This window comes from Suillus subalutaceus (genome assembly GCF_016647625.1).
Source record: "Suillus subalutaceus strain FC151 chromosome Unknown DFJ58scaffold_9, whole genome shotgun sequence".
In the NCBI taxonomy this organism is placed as follows: domain Eukaryota; kingdom Fungi; phylum Basidiomycota; class Agaricomycetes; order Boletales; family Suillaceae; genus Suillus; species Suillus subalutaceus.
This window is the reverse complement of record NW_024540258.1, coordinates 478,151-501,636: the sequence shown is the minus strand read 5'-3', so window position 1 is coordinate 501,636 and position 23,486 is coordinate 478,151. Positions and strand designations below refer to the sequence as shown.

Sequence of the window (23,486 nt, the reverse complement as noted above, 5' to 3'; positions counted from 1 at the left end):
GTGTGAGAAAAGCGGGCACGTGAGTTCGAAACGTGTTCTATTCAATTCAATGGATTGCCGCATGGCACCAGCCTCGCTGCTGAGAAGAGAAGTACCTGACTTCAAATTTTCATTGTATCCTACTGATACATTTTATCCCTGTTGTTGTGTTCTAATTTTCCACTTCTCTTATCCTCATCATGCCCTCCAATGACATATCTAATGAAGCTCTCAGTGATGCTACTGCCCAGGTCCTACAAATCCTAGCTAGAGCGCTGAAGTTGAAGGAGGGTCACGCCGATCACATGAAGATCACTGTGGAGATGGGGAATATTTTGGTGGATATTTCCCGATTAGAATAACACTGTAAACTGATTGTCTGCAGTCGCCCAATTTTGCAAAGTATGGGATGTCGGCTACCTTGATCCATCCGGTGCTTCTCTCGGTTGCAATGGAGTTGTTGGAACATCTGGATCCCAGCCAGAAAAACTTTGTCAGTGCGCCGGAGTGGAAGAATATCAAGGCGAATGATCCCCGCATCAAGAAGCATCCATTAGCCAAGAAGGCACGCCGTTTTTCAGCATCTGGGCCCATCCCGGAAGACACATTGCCAGCCTCTCAACCGGCGGCTGGCATTGTAGTTCCTGCGCCGACGCCAGCTCCTGCTAGCTCATCCAAGCCCAAGTCAAAGGCCAGGCCTTTACCGAGGAGGAAGAAGGTGGAGGAGTTGCGTTTGGAAGGTGATGGGATAGAAATTGTTCCAGCTGGCAATGGTGGAGATGTTGCGCCTGCGGCAAATAAGCCATCTGAGACGGCGAAGGTGAAGGGAAAGGGGAAAGGGAAGGGGAAAGGGAAGGCCAAGGATGTAGCGCCAGCCAGAGGATGTAGATGATCAGGATGAGGTGGAGTGTGCTCAAGTGCTTGGGATCCTGAAGAGGCGATGGGAATCAACTCCAAGTCGCTCACCGATGAAGACCGATCCAACGGCAGAACAGCAGCCTATGTTTGGAGATCGTCTCCCATTGCCGGTACGTTCTTCTCATTAATTCCTTGCTCATTGTCATTAATGCCGAACAGATGGTACTAGCAAAGAAGCAGAAAGTTGCTCAGTCGCTGACAACGGAAGTCGGTGATTTGCTGAAGGAAGATGTCAATGCTGTAAGTATGCAGTCTTGTTGTCTTTCCAAGTGCTAACTGCCCATAGGACAATGATGGTCCGGAGCTGGTGCCGCGCTGTGAGCAGTGCATCAAAGTGTATGTACTTGTGACGATTCATTGATGGCGTGTGCTTATGCTCCATCCCGCAAGCAATCTTGTTTGTCGCCAGGCATATGGTTCAACCAGCGGTGCACTGAAAGCTTGTGGCCGCTGCTCAAGGTCGAAAGCAAAGTGCTCACATGTTAGGGCCGGCAACCAACCGACACCCACCGGCACCAATCGCCGTACTCCTTCCAGCTCACAACAGTGTCTTGCCGGCAAAGGTGATTTTGTTAACTTTGTATTTACATCATCCTAACTATGCTAGATATGCTTGAAAGTGATGATGCTAGGAGTGGACCTGTGGTAGTGCATTCCGTCCCGCCAATCACGACTTTGGCAATTGATCAAAGCTCTCCGGCGCCAGCACAAGTGTCCTCGTCCCGATATTAAATCCTCCGTCAGACTCCCTTCTGGACCACATGGAGGTAGATATGTTGGGAGACTCCATGTTGAACGAGCTGCAGGCCATGACATTGGAGGTTCGTCAGGACTCCACTGCAATGCGTGCCAAAAGTACTGGACTGCAAGATACTGTAAATCACCTTCGGTCCAAACTTGACAAATTGGAGGCTCGCAATCTAGTCACTACTGACTTGGTCAAGGTGATGAACAAGCGCATCGCCAATCAAGAACTCGACATCGTTGCAATGGAGGCTCTATGCACTGAGCTCAGCGACCTTCACCAACAAGTTAAGGTATTGCAGGATGACGGGGCAACTCATGACCAGCAACTCCGGCGTGCTGAAGAGCAATTGGCTCGTCAAGAGCGTACCACCGGTCTCCTTCAGGATAGCTATAACGCTCTGTGCCAACGTATTATGGCACCCAACCAGTCATTTGCTACTACCCCTTTCCCCAATGGCGTATTCCTTACCAACATACCTACAGCGGCAACCAAAGCTGTCATTCCTCTTAGTGTTGCTCAGACACAAGCCTTGGAAGCGTTGTACTTGAACATGCTGACTAGTGCATCCGGGTTGGGGGGCCCATTTTTAGGCAATGTCGCCGGTGGCTCCCAGATGTACAGTGCTGTCAGTACCAATGTCGCCGGTGGCTCCCAGATCAACAGCGTTGTCGGTACCAATGTCGCCTGGTGGTTCCCAGATGAACAGTGTTGTTGATACCAATGTCGCTGGTGGTTCCCAGATGAACAGTGTTGTTGGTACCAATGTCGCCGGTGGTTCCCAGATGAACAGTGTTGGTACCTCAAATGTTGTTGGCAGTGCTGATGATGGTGGACCTGCCTTTGGTGATTCGGCATCAGGAATCCGACGTGTTAATTAGACCATTTCAGTGTTCCATACTTCTAGTTCACCAGCATGTTTTAGGAAGATTGTAGTAGTTGGGGGTATTCAGCGATGCTGATCCCAATGATTCCTACCTTAGGGATATAGGTAGCTGTCAGAAATTTTAGCGGCAAGATCTTGTGTTTTGATCCGGCATATTTGCACATGCCGGCCCATGATGCGGCAAGGTAGATTGTTAATGAAGATCTTATTGGCAGTGTTTTGATGGCGGGGGCGACTGCACTTGAAATGGAGCAAGATCATGCTGCAGGATATTGATCGCCAATGGCCGGCGATATCTTACTACACAGTAGAGCAGATTGTCGACATGTTATTGGTGACATTGTGCTACCTGTGCTCTTGGCGCTCTCATCAAATGGCATGCCGACACTGGGGGTGGGTAGGTACTATAGGACCGAGGGTATAGATCATCAATGGAGATCTTATTGGCAGTGTTTTGATATATCTGTAGAAACCGGCCCATGATGCTGCAGGGTATAGATTGTCATTGGAGATCTTACTGGCAATGTTTTGATGACAGCGGTGCCTCCATGTGAAATCAAGCCAGATGATGCTGCAGGGCATAGATGGTGTAATATCTGACCATACAGTAGAGCAGATTGTTGATGTGTTATCGGTGACATTGTGCTTCGATGGTGGCAGGACACTGGCGCTGTTGGCGCTGTCATCACACTGCATGCCGACACCGGGGATGGGTGGGTAGGTACTATAGGACCGAGTGTATAGGTTGTCAATGGAAACACCGATATTGCCGGCGATATCTTACTGTATAGTAGAGCAGATTGTCGACGTGTTATCGGTGACATTGTGCTTCAATGGTGGTAGGACACCGGCGCTCTCGGCGCTGTCATCAAACTGAATGCCGATACTGGGGATGGATGGGTAGGTACTATAGGACCGTGCAGCTACCAAAATTGGCAATGAACAAATCATATCGATTCCATTACATATGTTGTGGGATTTACACATCATTACAAGCCTGTAGCAAGCATTTATCATTACGTCCGTCCTCACGTCATATGCATGGTGTGAACTGTGCTGATTTTATGTAATCTTTGCAGCCAGACATATTAGTAGGTACATGCGGTGTTGTATCCGGTGCTCTATGAATCCCATCCCTCCTGACTGGGCCTTGGCCACAACCCACATTGCTAGTGAATACATTTGTCACCAGTTTTCTGCTCTGATCGCAGGGAAGCCAAACGTCCTTCCTCCTCTGGAGCTCAATTTCTCTATGCTTATGGGATGCTCCAACCTTGCCAGCAAGCTCGCCGATGCCTATCGCAATCCAGGTATGACTCCTTCATTGGTACTGTGCCAGTTCTGATTTACATTGGTGTAGTCACCATCAACTTCGATATGGTTAGGTATGCGGATGCACTGCAGATGATGGAGAAAAGGATTAAACCTGAGCGTTGACATGCATGAAACCTGTTTCGTACATGGTCATGGCAAATTTATGATACATGCAATTCCTTACTATAGCCTATGCACTTCCCCTAAATTTTCTATACCTTACTTCAATTTACTTTGGACATTTCTGAGCATGTATCACCAAGATACAACTTAGCGGTTCAAATTAAATACTTAACGTACCCTTTACCCTTTCTATAATTCTTTATTTTATTTACCCCTATGCCAAACATATGTATATACACATTCTATGCACACTTTATTTACATCTATGTACTCAAGGCAGTGATGCCAACCAAACCAAGATATACAACAAATAGCTTGGAATGGATTGGTAATCAATGCACAGCAATAAGGCAGTGCTAGAAGGATCTGAACACAGCCTTTGCTGAGTATTCTAGAACATTCTATGAGTATCTTACCAATCATTCTATGACATTCCATAACATTCCATGACATTCCATGACATTCTATAACATTCTATAACATTCTATAACATTCTATAGTTCTTTCTCAATAATTCTGACACATTCTGGAATATTCTATAGTACATTAGTAATCAGTAGCACAGCCACTAGTCTAGTAGTATATAAGGGGGCTCATTTTCCCCTCTTGTGAAGCAATCAATTTGATTCCCAAGTATTAACAGAGTGAAGCACAGTTAGGGGAACATAGGGGAACATTCTTTCACCCCTTAGATTCTTTGTCCCCATTATTTGAGTGAACATTCAAGTGAATATCAGGAGAAATATTAGCTTATTTAGCTCCATTGTTTTGACATTATACTTCACATTCTTCAGAAGTATCTGGCCACATTCTCGAGCCACATTTGATTACATAATCTTCAATCAGCACATTCTTAAAGCACATTATACTTCACATTCTTCAGAAGTATTTGGCCACATTCTTGAGCCAACTTTGATTCTATCGTCTTCAATCATTCTAGTTCTCTTTTAGATACAGGAAAAGTTCTGTGGGGAGAATCTCACGTATTATTCATCAATTAGGGTAGACACAAATAAGACCTACAATCTGTCAACAAATATTAAGAGCTTGGCCACTTAAGACTACATCAAGAAGGTGTACTCTATTCTGGACTGTGTCATTACTCATTGTGAGATCCTGAGCAGCAGAGAGTTGGTTTCAAGGCCACGTATTGGGATGATCCCGCTAGTGAATTTGTTCTCCATTGCTGAAGTATAAGTAAAGAATATCCAAGAGGGATATAGTATAGTTCTAGTTCATTGCATACAGCTGCAACACATTATTCTAAAGGTTATAGCACTACCTTGTGCTACTTATTGGTTTCTATCGTTATTAGTTTCTATCGTTTCTTTACCCCTTTTACATCACTAGCGTTCGCTTGAAAAGTCCAACACACCTCGTCCCCCACGAACAACCATGTTATCAACCGTTGGTAATTGTCTGAACCGTTGACTGTGGAGTATTGTGAAATTTGGAGAGTTTTCTTGCCTTTCACATCCTAGTAAGACAGTGTGAAGAAAACCTCCTCGCACGCTATCCGCTGGATTGTCAAATCCTTCTTGATCGGCCTGCAGTTGTCTGCGATAAGTTCGGAGTCATTGTCCTCTGGTATCTTCCTGGAGCTATTGATCTAGCCATACAGGTTAGTTGCCCCCATCGCCAAAGGTTATTGTTTTAACAATTTTAGAATGATATGGCGGTGGCCACTGCAAAGATGTCAGCCCCACTGGCAAAAAGTGTTATACGCAGCGCTGTGACCGGTGATAAATGGAGGACCCATGAATCCAATTTTTATCCCAGTCAACATGGAGTCACTCCAGGGTGTATCAATCTGTCCCCTGCATGGTTTTTGCAAGGCCACCTGGTGAGTTCTCACAACCTAACAGCCAGCTCCGAAGTTCCATCCGGAGGTCTCGGCGGCGACCCTTAAAGGGAATGGACTGCTCTTTCTGTCAGGCGCTACAGAGACCGGCGGCACTCATTGCTGCAGTGTTGAGAGTCATGCACCCTAACCTTTATTGGTCATCGTTGGCAATGGCGCTGGCCCTTGGTCTCTGGGCTGCCGACAAGAAATTGGTTGAAATGGGAGATTGTCTTAGAGAATGGGCATCCGTGTTTACGGTTGTCGCCGTTATATGCAACCGACGTTCACCCTTGCACCGTGATCCTCTGTCTCATTCCAAATGGTTCGATGTTATGACCAGCGTCGGCGATTATGGAGCAGCAAGGATGAAGATGCCTAATATAGGCATTGAAGTTGTGTATGATTCAGGTGTGATGGTTGTTGGTTCAGGAAGAATTGTTAGGCATGGGGTGGATGTGATGGATGGCGACCGAATAGGCTGGGTGTGGTACATGAGGGATGATGTGTATGAGTTTGTAGATATGCCCCGAGCCGACTACTCGAGGTACCAGTCAATAGTAGCAGACACCTGCACGCATGTCTTGAGGTGCCAAGCTTTGCTGAAATATATATCTGCAAATAAGCTGAGTGATCCTGGGGCTAGTGAGATCAAAATTTAGATCTGCCGCGGTATCGGCGATCAAACAGTATAACTGTATGGTCATGGGTATATATGCTATCAAAACTTCGGAGATCTGCCGCGGCATCAGGTGATTATTCTCACCTGGCGGTTTTGTATGGATGAACATACATGACTCATGACTCAGTCTGATTTCTGGCGATTTTACAATCAGTATAACTGTATGGTCATGGGTATATATGCTATCAAAACTTCGGAGATCTGCTGCGGTATTGGTGATTATTCTAACCCGGCGGTTTTGTATGAACATACATGACTCATGACTTGGTCTGATTTCCAGCGATTTTACAAACAGTATAACTGTATGGTCATGGGTATATACCATGTCGGGGATGCTGGAGATATTCTAACAAGTCGGCAAGTACCTACTGGGCCCACCCCTCACCCTCACAATTATAGCCTATAGACCATAACACTACTATCCTATACATTATTGTACCTTACAGAGTATGGTGTAAGCCCACCCCTGAGCCTCGGATGCTGTGTACCCCCTGGCCCATCCAGTATATTAGGGGAACAATATCACATGTGGGCCCATGGTGGGTTGGACCCGACTATCATGGAGAAATGTCAACTTGGGCTGTCCAGTAAGTAAGAAGATAAATCACTGTATTATGTGCAGCTGATTCAGCACACCAAAAGGCTTGGTTTGTAAGCATAATCTTACCAATCCAGTGATGACTCATTGCTTAGTAAGGATGGTTTCTAAAATGTATATAAGGACTCCATTCTCACATAATATATAAGTTTTTCCCCTTCCATTCTTTTCCCAAACCGTGTGGGAATGTAGGAATTTGAAGTCAGGAGTTTTCCCACTTTCTGTCTCAACACTGTGAGATCACAAAGAAAGTGAAGGCCTACGGGTTGCCTTTGAAAACAATTGTATTCTTTTAGTCTAGATTGATTGTATACTATCTTACAGGGATCGCCTATACAATAATCTATCGTTTTATCCATCATTTTACATATTCGTGCCACATTCAGTTCAGAGAGGTTCATATTACCTACTAGGTTTAAGTTAACCTGACAAAATATATATACTCATTTACTATCAAGAAGTGATCTAGCAAAGAAGTAATTTATTACCCTTTGGCCACCCACGAACACCACATTATCAACTGAGAAGTAGAAAATCTGTTGACCGTGAACTTGGGGAGCTGGCACCTTAGTCTTAAAGAGTACAATTGTGATAGTCATTGTATTCTGAATAACATATAAGACCCTCAAGTAAGAAGACAACGGGTGATAGTCATATACCTAGGGTAGCGTTTTTACAACCCAGAATACCAGACTTTAACACTGTCATTCTCGTGTGAACATGTTCTCACCTTGTGCCAGCTACTTTGAGCGATTAGCTAAACAGTAGACGTCACATCTTTTTTGACGAACAAAAGTCTTATCTGCTTTACCTTTTAATACTCTTTCCCCAACACCCTTCGAGTCAGTACTACAGTTAGGCCCACCGGACATACAACTCGAAAACAATGTCTTCTCACTATAACTTGTGATCCCAGCGCTCTGCTATCATTAGCGTCGAGCCCACTATACCCGGAACCTTAGTTGAGTCCCCATTGACTGAACCTGAGACTTACAAGACCCCCGTTCGGTCTCCCACTGAGAAATCCTTCTCGTGTGAGGATGACTCCGTCCTCAGACCTGTCCGCTCTTATAGCGACATGGTACGGACAAGGACAGACACCCCTCAACCTGGTGCTGAGAAGGGATCTGCTGACGCCATCAGCACTGTAGTTGGTTCTGATGAGGGGACCGACACTATTACCAGTGCTCCCATTAATGCTATGAAACCTGCATTCATGACGTCCAGTGACGAGAGTGATGAAAACGACACCCCTTGGAAGAGGGTCAAGCGTCACCATAAGAAACCCCAAAAGGTTACAGGTCTGAGTGAGACAAAAACACCCATCAGGGTGACGATACCTTCAATGAAGCTGAAAGGAGGCTTACCGAAGAAGAGAAGCAGCGCATCCTCAACAGGAAGGCTGCTGAGAGACGAGCTCAGTCCCATGAGCGTGGAATGCCAATGGACAAAGGAACGTCCAAAGGCAAAGGTGTCGATCCTTGCAACTGAGGAGATATCAATGTTAGCGAGTCTGAAATGGACTTTGACGCCCAGTATAGGGCCTTAAGGGAATGGGTAGACGCATGAGATTGGTCCAAGAAAGACCGGACAGACCAAGTCCGGTCAGAGGCCTCTAACACAGACAATGTGCAGGGATCTGAAGAAGAAATCTCAAACCTACTCGAGCAAGCAGTCCGGGCAGCTGAAGCCCGAGTCACGAAGTCTTTTGAGGACCAGATGAAGCGGCTCCATGCTGAGATCATAGAGAAGGAAGCACTCCTGGCCAAGAAGGGAAAAACCAACAAAGCGAAGACAAACCACTCACCCAAGGACCTGGTCATGAAGCTAGTCGAGAAAGCAATGTATAAGGGCTCCAAAAAGCATTTCACACGTGCCTCACCGGCCGCCATGGACGCCATGGTTCAGATAGCACCTAAGAGCTATTTGGGAAGAGCATTCAATAAAATTAAGAGAGGGAAATGCACCAAGCCCCACAAAGACCCCATCAAGGACCCTTCTGACAGATCATCGAGTACAATGACAATGACAGAGTCCAATCCTGACTCCCCATCCACCTCATCATCCTCGTCCTTGAGCAGCTCCAGCTCAGAAGAGTCCATGTCCAGCTCGGAAGATGAACATCCAGCTTGAAGGACACGATCTGCCAAGAAGAGTAAGCAAAGCAAATCGCATAAATCATCAAGGAAGAAAACTACCTTGAAACCCATCCCTCCCACGGATTATGATGGAGCGGTGGATTCCAGAGCATTCCATCAGCTCATAACTGAAGGAATGGCTTACGTAGAAGATGGCAATGTGGCACAGAACAGACAGGTCTTTGTACTGTCCCACTTCCTGAAAGGGACCGCATATGACTTCTATGTCAGGCAGGTGTCAGATGAACCAGGGAACTGGAGGTTAGGCAAGTTCTTTACCGAGTTATTTAACTACTGCTTCCCACTCAATTTCCGAATGAAACAGTGTAAGAAATTGTACCGATGCTACCAAGGGGACAAACAAGTCCGCGACTACCTGTCTGAGCTCAACAAACTATGGGTGATGATTGGAAACGTACCAGACCAGGAGAAGGTGGTTAAGTTTTGGTTTGGGCTAAACCCAACCATTCAAAATGAGCTGTACCAAATGCAATTAAATCCAGAGGTGTCCTCCCTGAGGAAGGTTCAACATACCACTGAGATTATCGAGCTTGCTCACTCCACGACAAAAGAACCGCGAGGTTGCAATCATGGATCGCGATCTCAGAAAAGGCCTGAAAAGGACAAGGGCCCTGGTAAGCCTAAACCCATGGAAGGTTCTTCCAATGCACCTCCAAGATCATCTAAGGGAACCCACGAGCGAAATGGGAGGAAAGGGAATCACAACCAGCAACCCCAGAACCTGAATGCACACCGTTCTGAGCCACCTAGAGAGGAATGGATGAGTAAGGAGGAGCATGACCATCTGGCCTCCGAAGGATGATGCTTCGTATGCAAGCAAATGGGACATATATCCCGGAGCTGCCCTAGCCAAACGACTGTGGCATCAGGAGGACGGGACAAACCTCCCAGGGTCCCTAACTACACTATGCATGTAGAAACGGGCACGGAGGGGAGTGTGTATGCCCTGGAGGACAGCTCAGAGGTGATCACTGAGATCCCGCTGAGCTGTGCCCTCCTGGAGTATGAGACACCTAAAAATCCGGTCAGCTGAACATGGGGTATCACCGATGAACCTATTGGTGACCCTCTGGCCCACCAAGCAGAGCAGTTGTTAAGACTGCATGCCCCCTACCCAGGGGATGACCTAGTTGATGAGGAGACTTTCTCGGAGGAGAGGTTCCTGGTCTATCAGACATCAGATACACATCACCTAATAATGGATAGAGGTTCCCACCTAGCGGACGACCTAGAAATACCATCGCACCTACTGGCCAACCCTGAGTTTTTTGTCAGTGACTGGTACATGAAATGACTATCTGAAGAGTTGGACTTACCAAGATCCATGAGGCGTTGCATGCAATGCAGAACGTCAATGGGCGATGCCATATCAATGAGGGTGTCATCCATGCTAAATGCTGAAACCCGATTTCCAGGCGGTGCTAGCACGGACTGGTTCTATTGTCAGCATTCTAAGTATGAGGACGATGTGATCTTCGAGGTCTTCAATCAAGAGCTCAGCTTTTATGTCATGGCAGATGAGTGGTTCCTCTGCAATGAGAAACCGAACGTAAGTCATTGGTACGCGAAGCACCTGCTGAAGGCTTACCGTAAGATGAACGAGTTGATGCTGGAAAAGGAGCTCGAGTGGGAGGACAACAATTTGAGGCTGCTGGACCTGGAGTCTGGGACACTCAGCCCGATGGATTGCGCCCCTAGAGGATGTGGTGCACCAGTTGTATGCCATCCCGGAGATACAGTCAGTTCGCAGAGACCCCAAGCCACTTCCACCTAATCAAACTGAATGGTCAGCAGGTGGCCCCAGGGAGGTACCCTGCCATACGGAGGAACTTGGCCATCATGCGGGACTTCAAACGGCTCATACCTACAGTGGCTCAAAAAACCGTCCGTATGTTTTGGCATTTTTCACTATCTATAATATTGTGTGAGAACAAACAAATGCCTCAAAAACATGCTTATACCACATTGTAGTATGGCTTCAGGGCTTTCATTTGAGCCCTACACCGTGGGAATCGGTGGAGATATGGTGGAGATACAAGGCTCACAAAATGGTGACTCATGCGGACAGTTTTTTGACTCAAGTATTTTACAGTAATAACCAGGTATTCTAGTATTTTGTATGACCTCCCTTGGCTTTAATTACTGCCTCTATCCTTCTAGGCATACTCTCAATTAATTTCTGGCAATCCTCAGCTGTGATCTTCCCCCATTCCACTGCTACTCTCTCCCAAAGCTCCCATACTCCTTTAGGGGGGTTTTCATAGGCTTGAAGCTTTTTCTTGAGTGTTCCCCAGAGATGTTCAATGACATTGACATCAGGAGACTGTGCTGGCCAGTCAAGAACATTGATGTTATGTTCTTCAAACCATTCCCTAGCTCTTCTGGATGTGTGCTTGGGATCATTATCCTGTTGGAAAATGATATCTTCTTCATCAATCCCTGATTCTGCCAAGCTAGGCAGCAAGTGGTCATTTAAAATGTCCACATACTGCTCAGCATTCATCTTCCCCTCAACCTCAGCAAGCATTCCCACACCATTCCATCCCATACAGCCCCATACCATTAAAGAACCTCCTCCAAACTTGACAGTCCCATTAACCTCTCTGTCTGTTAGGCCATCTCCCTTCTTTTTCCATACATACACCTTCCCATCTGACCCAATCCTATTGATTTTGGTCTCATCTGACCATATAACATGCTTCCAGTCCTCTACAGTCCAGTGTTGATGAGCTAAGGCAAAGGCTAGTCTTCTCTGCCTATGTTTGATGGAGAGAAGAGGCTTTTTCTTCTTTGTTACTGCCTTGAGATGAGCTGCCTTGAGAACATTCCTCACAGTTTGTGAAGAGACAGGGGTAGTGATGGTGGAATTGATATAATGGGTGGCTTGGACAGCATTATCAGCCTTTCCTGTAGTGATATGTTGGATAATAGCCCTTTTGTTAGTAGAGGTAAGCTTGGATGGACGTCCTCCACAAGAGTTTTCCTTGTCTGGGTGGCTTTCTTTGATGAACTTGGCCACAGTGGACTTGCATATTCCAGTTCTAGAGGAAATTTGGCGAGCAGAGAGGCCAGCATAAGACAGAGAGAGGATATTATCTCTTTGAGCAGAGGAGATGGCTTTCATGGTGATTATGACTATGATACATGAGATATTCTGGTTTATATAGTTAGATATAGTCATAAAATAACATAATGACACCACTTTATAATTTATATAATAGTGGCATGATTTTTATGGTGTCATAAATAATGATTTATATAGTTTTAATATACACTCAAAAAACTGTCCACATGAGTCATCATTTTATAAGCCTTATATCTCCACCATATCTCCGCCGATTCCCACGGTGTAGGGCTCAAATAAAAGCCCTGAAGCCATACTACAATGTGGTATAAGTATGTCCTTGAGGAATTTGTTCATTCTCACACAATATCATAGATAGTGAAAAATGTCAAAACATGCGGACAGTTTTTTGAGCCACTGTAAGCCTGTCGTGGTGGTCATTCACATCAATGGAAGACCAGCCCAGGTGCTGGTCGACACCGGATCCCTCGCTGACTTTATGTCATCTACCCTGGCAGATCAGCTCAAAGTCAAGCGAATCCCACTGGAAAAGCCACTTACGATACAACTGGCCATGCAAGGGTCACACTCCAAGGTGAACTTTGGTACAAAGGTGCATTTTGCCTATCAGAACATCAGAGAGGAGTATTTCTTCAACATAATCAACTTACAGAATTATGACCTCATCTTGGGTATGCCCTTTATCTTCCAGCACCAGGTAATGGTGGGGTTGAACCCTGCACGAGTAATTGTCAGGAGTGATGAGGCATTGCCAGTGTGGGGCGAGCACGTCTCCGTGCTGGAGTCGCATATGGTTGAAGCTCGTGAGGAGAGCCTCGAGCGCGCAAGACAGGAACTACAACGCCTGGCAAAGCCATTATGTGCTAAGGCAAGCAAGATGAGATTGCCCCCATTAAGGGCCATCAACCACACCATACCTCTCATTGACCTGGACATGATCTACAAATGGAGACCATCCAAGTGCCCAGAGCCGTTAAGACCTCAGTGGGGGGGGAAATGAAAGGCGTACCTAGCCTCAGGCCGATGGCAGGTCACCAGTGCCGGCAACACCGTCCCCATGCTGGTCATCTGCAAGCCGGGGACAGAGAAGCTGAGGATGGTGGTGGATCTGTGTGAATGCAACAAAAACACCCGGAAGCTATCTTCGCCCTTACCAGACATTGACGGGATACTATGTTGCGTGGCTAGGCAAAAGTATCAATCAATCATCAACAGACAAGATGCATACGAACAGATTAGAATCATACCTGAGCATGTGGACCGGACTGTGGTAACCACTCCTGATGGGAACATGGTTAGCACAGTTTTACAGCAAGACAATTGTAACGCGCCAGCCACTTACCAAGCACTGATGAACCACCTATTTGGTGAGTTCATCGGGAATTGGATGGACGTTTACCTTGACGATATTATAATATACTCTGACCCCCTGGAGGAACACATGCTGCATGTGAAAACCGTCCTTAAGACTCCGTTCAGGAACTCGAATCTGGCTAAGTTTCAACGAGATTTTGAACTTCAAACTTAAGTAAGCTCCGAGTTTGAAATCTGCACTGTCACGCTACAGACTCGAGGATCTGAGCACGTCGCACACCGCACACCACACGCTGCAGAGCTCATTGTACAATAATACCAACAGTATGCTTTCGCGTCTTTGGCACCACCAGGACGACACTAATTCCGATGACACAGGTGATCAGTCAGATGATAGAGATGATGAGGGGGATCCAAATGACACAGAGAAGGGAGATCTAAAATGCCTGCAACAAATCATCAATGTGTTTCAGAACCTGATGGTATCAGCCGCTGGAGTGGTTAACATCGCAGTGGACGCCTATAACTCCTACATACAAACCCACTATGAGAAAGAACCATACCATACCTCGGCGCTATCAGGGATCGCTTGGGTCAACGAGCTCCTTACTGGCCACCCTGAACGTGTGCGATGCGAGCTTGGCGTCCACCACCATGTTTTCTTTGTATTATTGAATGTGCTTCGTGAAAGCGGAATAGACAACTCAAAGAATGTGCTGCTGGAGGAACAGCTTGCTATCTTCTTATATGCCTGTGTCACTGGGCTTTCTGTACGCCATCTTGGTGAGCATTTTCAACGCTCAAACGACACTATATCGAAGTACGTCCTCCCATGACTTTGAACCTGGCTGTACTAACTCAATAGCTCCTTTCTAGGTATTTTAAATGAATTTTGATCGCATTCTCATCTCAGCCGATCTATACCACGTATGTCTGTCTCCCCAGTCCACAGGCCCCCCACTCCCCCCACTATCCTCAAAACCAGGAAATTTTACCCGTACTTTGCCAATGTTATCGGCGCCATCGATGGCACGCATATCGCGTGTCACCCCACAGCATCTGATCGTCATGCTGCCCGTGACCGCAAGGGCAACTTGACACAGAATTGTCTTGCTGCCTGTGATTTTGACATGTGCTTTATGTACATGCTGAGCGGTTTCCAGGGGTCCGCAGCAGACACTCGTGTCTATCACACTGCACGTTTGATGGACTTCACCATTCCGCCGGGGAAGTTTTATCTTGCAGACGCCAGATTCACTGCATGCGATGAGTTGCTTGTACCCTATCGAGGTGTACACTATCACCTTGCAGAATGGGGCCATGCAAATCTTTTGTACATCGTTTTCTAATATTTTATTCTTCTCATACTTATCTGCCTTTGAGGCCTTGCAATGTGAAGGAACTCTATAACTTGCGACACGCAATGCTTTGCAACATCATCAAACATATTTTTGGCGTCCTCAAGAAATGCTTCCGCATCATTCTACTTCCCCCTGAGTATAACTCAGAAATCCAGTCTCGCATTCCTCCAGCTCTCTGCTTGATCCACAATATAATCTGTATCCACGACCCTAACAACTTACTGGACTATCGACACGTTGAGTCAGACGAGTGGGGGCCTCAGTACACCGGTACGCTCACTGATGGTCCTCCAACTGAAGCTGCGAGGACACGTTGTCTTAATAACCGAGGGTCTTATATAAATATGTGTAAGAATGTAATGACACCACAATTACACTGGATAAGACTTCTTGCCAGTCCTCGATTAACACGGTCTACGACTTTTCTTCTTTCGTGGTAGATAATGTGTGAGTTCTTGGGAGGCTCGCTAAACCAATCAGTCAGATTAACTTAGCCGGAGCTTTATTATCTCTGATTGAAACTATGGGATTGTCTAGGATATACCGTCTAGACACTTGAACTGGTTTCCTGAATATACGGTTAACTGTTGAGAAGCTGGTCTCAAATGTGACTACGTGGACCAAAGCTCGTGTTGGTCAATATACAAATACCTGGTGAGAACGCTGGTCTCACAAATAACAACAAATGACAAATAGAAAACAATGACAAATAACAACAATGACCAAAGCTCGTGTTGGTCAGTATACAAATACCTGGTGAGAACGCTGGTCTCACAAATAACAACGGTGACCAAAGCTCGTGTTGGTCAGTAAACACTACGTGGTGAGAACACTGGTCTCACAAAACTGGGTTTCTATCGCGAGAAACTTACGTAATCTCAAGGGAAACACTTTCCCTGCACTTGCCTGGACAGTTCTTACAAAGGAAATGGGCTTTGTAAGCAGCAATTTGTTCAGACTGAAGCTTCTTAGGTGAGAGTTCAATTTGCTCAAGTGGGAGTTCTTGAATGCAACAAGTGGGAGATCTATTTTTTGGGGGAGAATGGGCTCTCCTTATATACATTTTGTGTGGGAATATTATGTAAGTAAAAAGGTGATGTAATGACTTCAGAATGTGAGAAGAATATTCCAAAAACTGGAGCAGAATGTTCTAGCAGGTGCAAAAGAACATTCCAGAATATTCATGGTGGGATAATGACATCATTCTGAGTCACTATGAGTCACTATGAGTCATTATGAGTCATTGGAATGTTCTAGCAAATTCCATGGAACATGACATCATTATGACATCACTATGATATCATATCTTTCAACCAAAATACCTGCAGGAGTGTAGGTGAAGTCCTATGACATCATTATGACATCATACCCTGTAGGTACAATTTTATGAAGCATCTGATTAGTCAGAGCATCCTAATAGAAAAGTAAAATAAAGAAACACTAGAGAAAACAACTCAGAAATAATGGAACAAATAATAGTACACAATACGCGGGCTTTTTAGATAGGTTTTTGTTAGGCTTTGGACTTTTCTCTATGGGTTTCTCTAGCCAAAGTGAATAGGCCAAATGAAAGGCAATACATTAACCTTCATTTTGTTTCTCATATCAACTAGGTCATTATGTGATTCCCATCTCACATATGACTTTTTCTTCAAAACATGGTGGATTCATGAATCACTGAGGGAAAACTGAAACTATTGGACCAAGGTTTGATACCAAGGTATGGGTTGACTAGTCTGAGGACTAAGCTAACAGACTTTGTCTTTTAGGGGGATACCTAGTAGTCATGTCCATGCATGATTCCCAAATCATGCAGGACAACGTGCACATGAACATTGCGACCAACTCGCGCAATCTATGTGGTTAGATTATCTTGCAGAGAGACGTCAAAGAGGGGAATCGATGCCACCTGGAGTGCAGGACTAATTCTTAGTGTAGCGCTATTCTTCTTACTGTAGCACTTTTCTCAATGTATCAAATTTTTCATAAGATGAGTCGTTCGTGGCAGAGGAAGAAACACCATTCTGGTTGGATGCGGAGTCGGAATACATGCTATGAATCTTTTGTAAGATGAGTCATTCGTGGCAGAGGAAGAAACACCATTCTGGTTGGATGCGGAGTCGGGAGACGTGCTACAAATTTTTCATAAGATGAGTCGTTCGTGGCAGAGGAAGAAATGCCATTCTGGTTGGATGCGGAGGAAGAAGCATGGTTAGCACCAGAATGATAACATGATGTATTTAGTACTACAACAAATTGTAGCATAGTAAGAGCTCCTTCGCCTTCCTATAGTCCTCTAAATACTGCGCAAGAAAGACTTTGCATATGATATCACATTTAATGTTGAGATACAAATCAGCAACACAAACATCAGCTTGAAACAAATTAATCATAGTGACAATTTCATGCGCGTCGAGATCTTCTTCGTCCTGTACCTGTAGAATGGCTTTTTGTTTGCGGAGGGGGACAGGCTCAACAAAATGACTGGAGACCGTCTCCTGAAATGCTGTCGTTGCATTAGTGATACTATCAGCCATATTTCCTCCCAAGCCTTCCAATGCTGACGGCATTGATAGATGCTGCAACTTTGACAACGACTTCCCTTTGGAGGATTGCGGTGGACGGGACTCATGACGCGAACTGTTGTCCCCTTCAGCTTTGTGTTTCACAGCTGTCAAAGATGTGGGAGTGGAGGGAGCAGGGCGACTTTGCATGACATTGAAACTGGTTGGGGTGATGGGCGTGATGGGCGTGACAGGAGTAGAAGCTGTGGGGGGAATTGAGATGGGAATGAAGGGTGCGATGGGAGGACCGGATGTCCCTGGCTCAGCGTGCATAGTGTTGTTATTGTTGTCAGTAGTAAGATGAGCGTTGAATTCCACACGGTCAAGTGCGTCCTCCAGTGACGCCATCATGATGTCACTGGCACTGGATGGCCCAGGAGTGGCACTTATGCTGGGTGTTAATGCGTTGTTGGTGTTGTCAATGCCCGCGTGGAAACCAACCCAGGTGCTTGGTTGCGCTGACATGATACCATGTAGCGCCTCATAATGAGGCCAGCCCTTCGTCTTGTAAGGCTTTGCTTGGGGGTTGTGCTATGTATGTAGTTAGCACATGGCATGACAGGAAATGATTAAAAAAACATACCCTAGTGTAGTCTGCCCAGATCGTCTCTGATTCACATCCGATATTTGCGCCAAGCTCTGGACTGTATGAGATTCCAGAGGCGTGCACTATCTTGTAGATGACTTGATACAACTTGCGAATCTGAAAAGTAGAGATCAGTACCGCCAGCAGCCACTCAGTAGAAATAAGTACGTACTCGTGACCATTTTGTTTGACATGCCTCTGCAGTCTTTGCAGCACCTTAGAATAAGGCAGAAGTCAGATGAATATGGCGTGATATCTGTGGCAGGACTCACCTTGCATTACAGGCTGTTTCACCATCTCCACAGCAGTATCATTCCAGAACGTCTTATCAAAATTGAGGCCATCTCCCCCTTTGGATTTGTTGGCGATGACATAGTTTATCAATGCCGTCTCGTTGCTCTGCGACCAAACGCAACGATCTTTCGGTTCCGTCAAGGTGGCATCCTGTCATTTTTTTGAGTTCTTCTTTGTCATTAGAGTCATTTGGCTGTGAAGATGGTCGCAATAACGAAAGTGTTGGGTTGGGGGCATAACCATATATGATATCAAGGTGTGACATGTAATCAGTCACATTGAACGGCAATCCGGCAAGCTTACTTAAGTAAATTTGAAGTTCAAAATCTCGTCGAAACTTAGCCAGATTCGAGTTCCCAAACGGAGTCTAAGATACTACAAAGGGAGAAACTTTACCTAAGTGAGGGAAAGCTGCAGTTCCTATGCACCCACTTGAAGATCTTGGGTCAGGTGATAGATAAGGAGAGCATCCGGATGGATCCTGACAAGGTTGACAGCATCATCAACTGGAAGACCCCAGCCAACCGGGATGCCCTTAGAAGTTTCCTGGGGGTGGTCAGCTTCCTGGCCGACGATATCTACAATGTCAGGGTGCCAATGGGCGTTCTATCAGAGATAACAGGCGACACTGTACCTTTCCATTGGGAATTCACCCAACAGTGTGCCTTCGAGGAGGTGAAACACTATGTGGCCAATTGCAAGGGTCATCACCGTGTACCTCTGGACTACAGCGATGGCACGCCTCCCATCTGGCTGATGACTGATGCAAGTGGCAGGGGGATTGCAGCGGTTGTGGCACAGGGGGCATATTGGAAGTCTGCAAAGGTGGCGGTGCTTTACAGCGCTAAGCTTAACCCAGCACAACAGAACTATGTAGTGCATGAGCAAGAAATGTTGGCTGGTGTGGAGGGCATGCTTCGCCACCAGGATATCCTGCAGGGTGCTAAGTTTACCTGGCTGACAGATCACAAGGGTCTGATCCACCTGCTCAACCAAAAGGACCTCACTGGGCGACAGGCTTGCTGGATGGAGAAGCTCGGTGAGTTTGACTTCCGGGTCCAGTACCTACCTGGCGAGGAGAATGTGCTGCTGGACACCCTGTCATGACTTTACTCCTATGACACACCCAGTACGGTGCGTGCCATGAGTGAGTTCACCGAGTTTGACGACTCGGGCTTCAAGAGACCCCGGGAGCAGATGTCCAAGCTGATCACAATGCCCATGCTAGTGGGCCCGGAGGCCCTAGCCTTGAGCTCACGACGGAGCGCATGTCTGGCTACCAGTAAGGTGTCAGCCACGACCAAGGCACCAGCTGGTGACTCACCTGCTTCGCGCCCTCAAAGGGTGACCCCACGGGTGAAATTGATCGGATTGATGGCTCCTGGCAGGTCGAAATCAATCGGATTGGCGGCTCCTGCAAGTGGCCGTTCTCTAACAACAGTCGCCCCAGCGGAAACTGGTCATCCTGAAATGGCCAGGGAGTTTGCCAGAAGGGTGGCACCCCATTTTGTCCTTCATGGGCCTAAAGGCCCAGAGGAACGAAAGGAGGGGGAGGATACAGGCAAGATGCCTAAGCCTGTAAAACCTGTCAATGACAACCAAGACATGGGGGCAGGGAACTCACCATCCTTGGAGGATCCAGGAGAGGATTCAGAGCCAGGACCTAAGCAACCCACTCAACCCCCCATAATGTACCCTGATGAGGACAACCTGATTAAGGGACTCAAGAATCAGTATCACCATGACCCATTCTTCAAACGAATCCTAGACTCACTGTGAGAGTACCAAAACTTTGAGGTGGCCCATGGCCTGGTCCGCCTTCAACTACACAACAAAACCCTACTGTGTGTGCCAGATGTTAAGATTAAAGGACAAGCCATGCGAGAGGTAATAATCTCCCAGGCGCACTCGCTTTTGGCGCACCTGGGAGCCTCAAAGACGCTGACATACCTTAGAGACCACATCTGGTGGAAAAGCATGGTCAGTGATGTCACCACGTACTGCAACATGTACAACACCTGCAAATGGAACAAACGTTCAAACCAGAAACCATATGGTTTGCTGCATCCACTCACCGTACCTTCACGACCTTGGGAGTCCATCAGAATGGACTTTGCGGGGCCCTTGCCCTTATCAAAGAACCGGGACGGTGAATACGACTCCATAATGGTCATCATTGACCGATTTACGTCAATGGTTCACCTCATCCTGAGCCGAGTAAACTACAATGCTAAGGACATCGCTGAGCTCATGTTTGCGGAAGTGTACAAGCACCACGGCTTACCTCACTCAATTGTAAGTGACCGTGATGTGCTGTTCACCAGCATTTTTTGGACTCACTTTAACCGACTGCTGGGCGTCAAGCAATGCATGTCCAGTGCATATCACCCAGAGTCTGATGGCACCACAGAATGAGCTAACCGAACGGTGGTACAGATGCTATGGTCCTGTATTCTAGCAAACCAGAAGGACTGGGTCTCGCGCCTACCGGCAATAGAATTTGCCATCAACCTGGCACAATCCGAATCAACCTCTATCTCCCCGTTCTTAATCAACAATGGACGGATGTCCTGCACTATGGTGTGGAACAACCCTCAGCAGGACGAGTACCCCGGAGTCCACATCTACCTACAGAAGATGAAGGACGCGCAGATTAGCGCTCATGACTCGATGCTTGAAGCATGCGTCAAGCAGACTCACAACGCCAACACCAAACGGCAACCCTGCCCTTTCAGGGAGGGTGACCTGGCCTATGTCTCCACCAAGAACATGTCATTCCCTAAGGGATTGGCCTGTAAGCTCCTACCAAAATACGTCGGCCCATACAAGTTAGTTAAAGACTATGGCAACAACTCATTCTGTGTTGACCTACCCGACCGCCTGAAGCAAAGGGGTGTCCACCCAGTCTTCCACTCATCCCTTCTACGGATTCACATCCCCAATGACGATCGCTTGTTTCTGGGCCAACTGGAAAGTCAGATTGGAGACTTCGGGGAGCAGGAAAAGGAGTGGGCCGTGGATCAAATCCTTTCACACAAGGGATCCCGAACTGACACCACCTTCAAGGTGAAATGGCGAGCCAGAGACGTGACCTGGCTGCCCTTCGATCAAATATTGCACCTAAGCGCGTTGTTGGAGTACCTGGAGCTACTCGGTCTGTCTTCAATATCCCAACTGACAGCAGGGACAGGAATGCCCCTTGACAATGCCCCGACCTCACCCTTAGCATCGGTGTCATTCAGGGGAACCAACAGCTTAAAAGCCCATCCTGTTCCTCCACAGCCCTCATCTCCTGAATCCCCACCATCTTCACCATCCCACGTTCCCCTATACTCCATCATGCCCCACATCCCCCTTGTTAACTTCGCCAAATGCGGCCGCGACTTCATCATCACCAACCCGGATGACATCGACGAAACCCAACTTGTCACCTGTGACCAGCTCAAGGCATTCATCATCCACTCCCACGCCCTTCACAACAAAGCACCTTCTCCACACCCTACCTGCCCGCTTGGGTACAAGTACTTTGCCCGCGCCTATAACCATGAAGGGCTCACTTAGACTGCCTCCTTCATCGATGACAAAGGCTTCGTGAAGTGTGAGGGCGTGTCTATCAAGATGAGTGACCTCTTGGACGAGGAGAATGAAGACATCACTGTGTCAGCTAGGCGCATGGACCAGGTCAACCGTATGGTATGGCACACAGCCCTGACGGTGTCATGCATGGTATGGAACTCATACCATGACATTGATAGACAGGAAGTAGCCACAGAGAGTACACTAAGGTGTACCTCATTGTATTATTATGATTGCTTCCATTTTGACAGATTTACTTGTATTTATATTTCCAGTATGATAGTTTTCACCTTTCTCCTTTCCTTTTCATTTCTTTTGTGTGGTTTATTCAGCCACCAGTGAGCCACCAAGATGTGTTAGTAAGCATGTCATGTGATAGGCAATATTCTGCTTGGTAAGGATCCTGCATGATTTGTCATGTGGCTTCCATTTGTTTCCATTTGTTTCTATTTGTTTCAGGCTCATTCAGCCACAGAATCCTTCAGTGAGCCACCAGATGTGTTTGTAAGCATGTCATGTGATAGGCAATAATCTGATTTGTAAGGATTTGTCATGATTGGTCATGCTTCATCATGCTTCGTCATGATTCATCATGCTTTGTAATATTATGAACTTTATTTGTAAACTACTTTGTAAGCAGCTGATTCAGCACTGCCAAATGGCATGGTTAGTAAGCCGGTGACTTACTAATGCTGTGATGAGTCATGCTTAGTAAAATGGCCTCCCAAAAAGGTATACAAGGAGCCCATTCTACACTGAGTAATAATAACTTCCCACTTTTCACTCTTCTCTCAAACCGTGAGAGTCCATAAGACTTAAAGTGCAGGCCATGAGTGCCTTGAAGTAAGATAAACATCGTATCAGAGATTAGTTGTATACTACCTTACAGGGGTCGCTTATATAACAATCTATTTATAAACTACTTGTTGTGTGCTACCTTTCAGGGGCTGAGTATACAACACCAGAACAGCTTTTGTACTAGGCTTTACGTATTTAAGACAGACTTCATTACTTGTTGTGTACTACCTTACAGGGGTTGAGTATACAACACCAGAACAGCTTTCTAACTAGGCTTCACGTATTTTAAGACAGACTCTCTCTTTTTCAGGAAGGGAGACACGAGAACACAACAAAGTTGAGACAGACTTTCATAGGTTGAGACATGACCTACGAGATTGAAACAGATCTTACTATCAGAACATTAGGGAATCTATCGAGTATTCCACCAGGGAACAACAAGAAGAGGACACGTCAGTAAACCCTCCCAAGAACTCACACGTTATCTACCACAAAAACTAGAAAAGTCATAGACCGTGTACTTAAGGACTGGCAAGAATTCTTATCCTGTATAGTTGTGTTGTCACTATACACGTGTTGTACATAAGACCCTTAAGTAGTAAGACAACAGCTGCCTACCAGTGCAACAAAATCAAGGAGAGGAGGCTACTGAACAGGAAGGAAG

The 23,486-nt window shown here is 46.3% G+C and overlaps 3 protein-coding genes across 3 annotated transcripts; all 3 read left to right on the top strand.

Annotated features, from left to right (window-relative positions):
- Positions 1-179: 179 nt before the first annotated feature.
- Positions 180-3,965, top strand: DFJ58DRAFT_837304 (uncharacterized protein; the record flags this gene model as incomplete). Its single annotated transcript, XM_041392361.1, has 15 exons — positions 180-317; positions 365-844; positions 876-1,007; positions 1,057-1,137; positions 1,184-1,214; positions 1,505-1,542; positions 1,590-2,324; positions 2,386-2,514; positions 2,634-2,713; positions 2,840-2,921; positions 3,189-3,245; positions 3,372-3,428; positions 3,608-3,619; positions 3,721-3,838; positions 3,889-3,965. 15 exons carry the CDS (start codon positions 180-182, stop codon positions 3,963-3,965), a joined length of 2,247 nt encoding a protein of 748 aa, XP_041249229.1.
- Positions 3,966-5,945: 1,980 nt separating this feature from the next.
- Positions 5,946-9,218, top strand: DFJ58DRAFT_722775 (uncharacterized protein; the record flags this gene model as incomplete). The annotated part of the gene is made up of 3 exons (XM_041384922.1): positions 5,946-6,319; positions 8,019-8,620; positions 8,680-9,218. 3 exons carry the CDS (start codon positions 5,946-5,948, stop codon positions 9,216-9,218), a joined length of 1,515 nt encoding a protein of 504 aa, XP_041249228.1.
- Positions 9,219-10,301: 1,083 nt separating this feature from the next.
- Positions 10,302-10,538, top strand: DFJ58DRAFT_652577 (uncharacterized protein; the record flags this gene model as incomplete). The annotated part of the gene is made up of 1 exon (XM_041381695.1): positions 10,302-10,538. A coding segment is annotated over one exon (237 nt), but the record flags the coding sequence as incomplete, so codon positions are not given.
- Between the last annotated feature and the right edge of the window lie 12,948 nt (positions 10,539-23,486).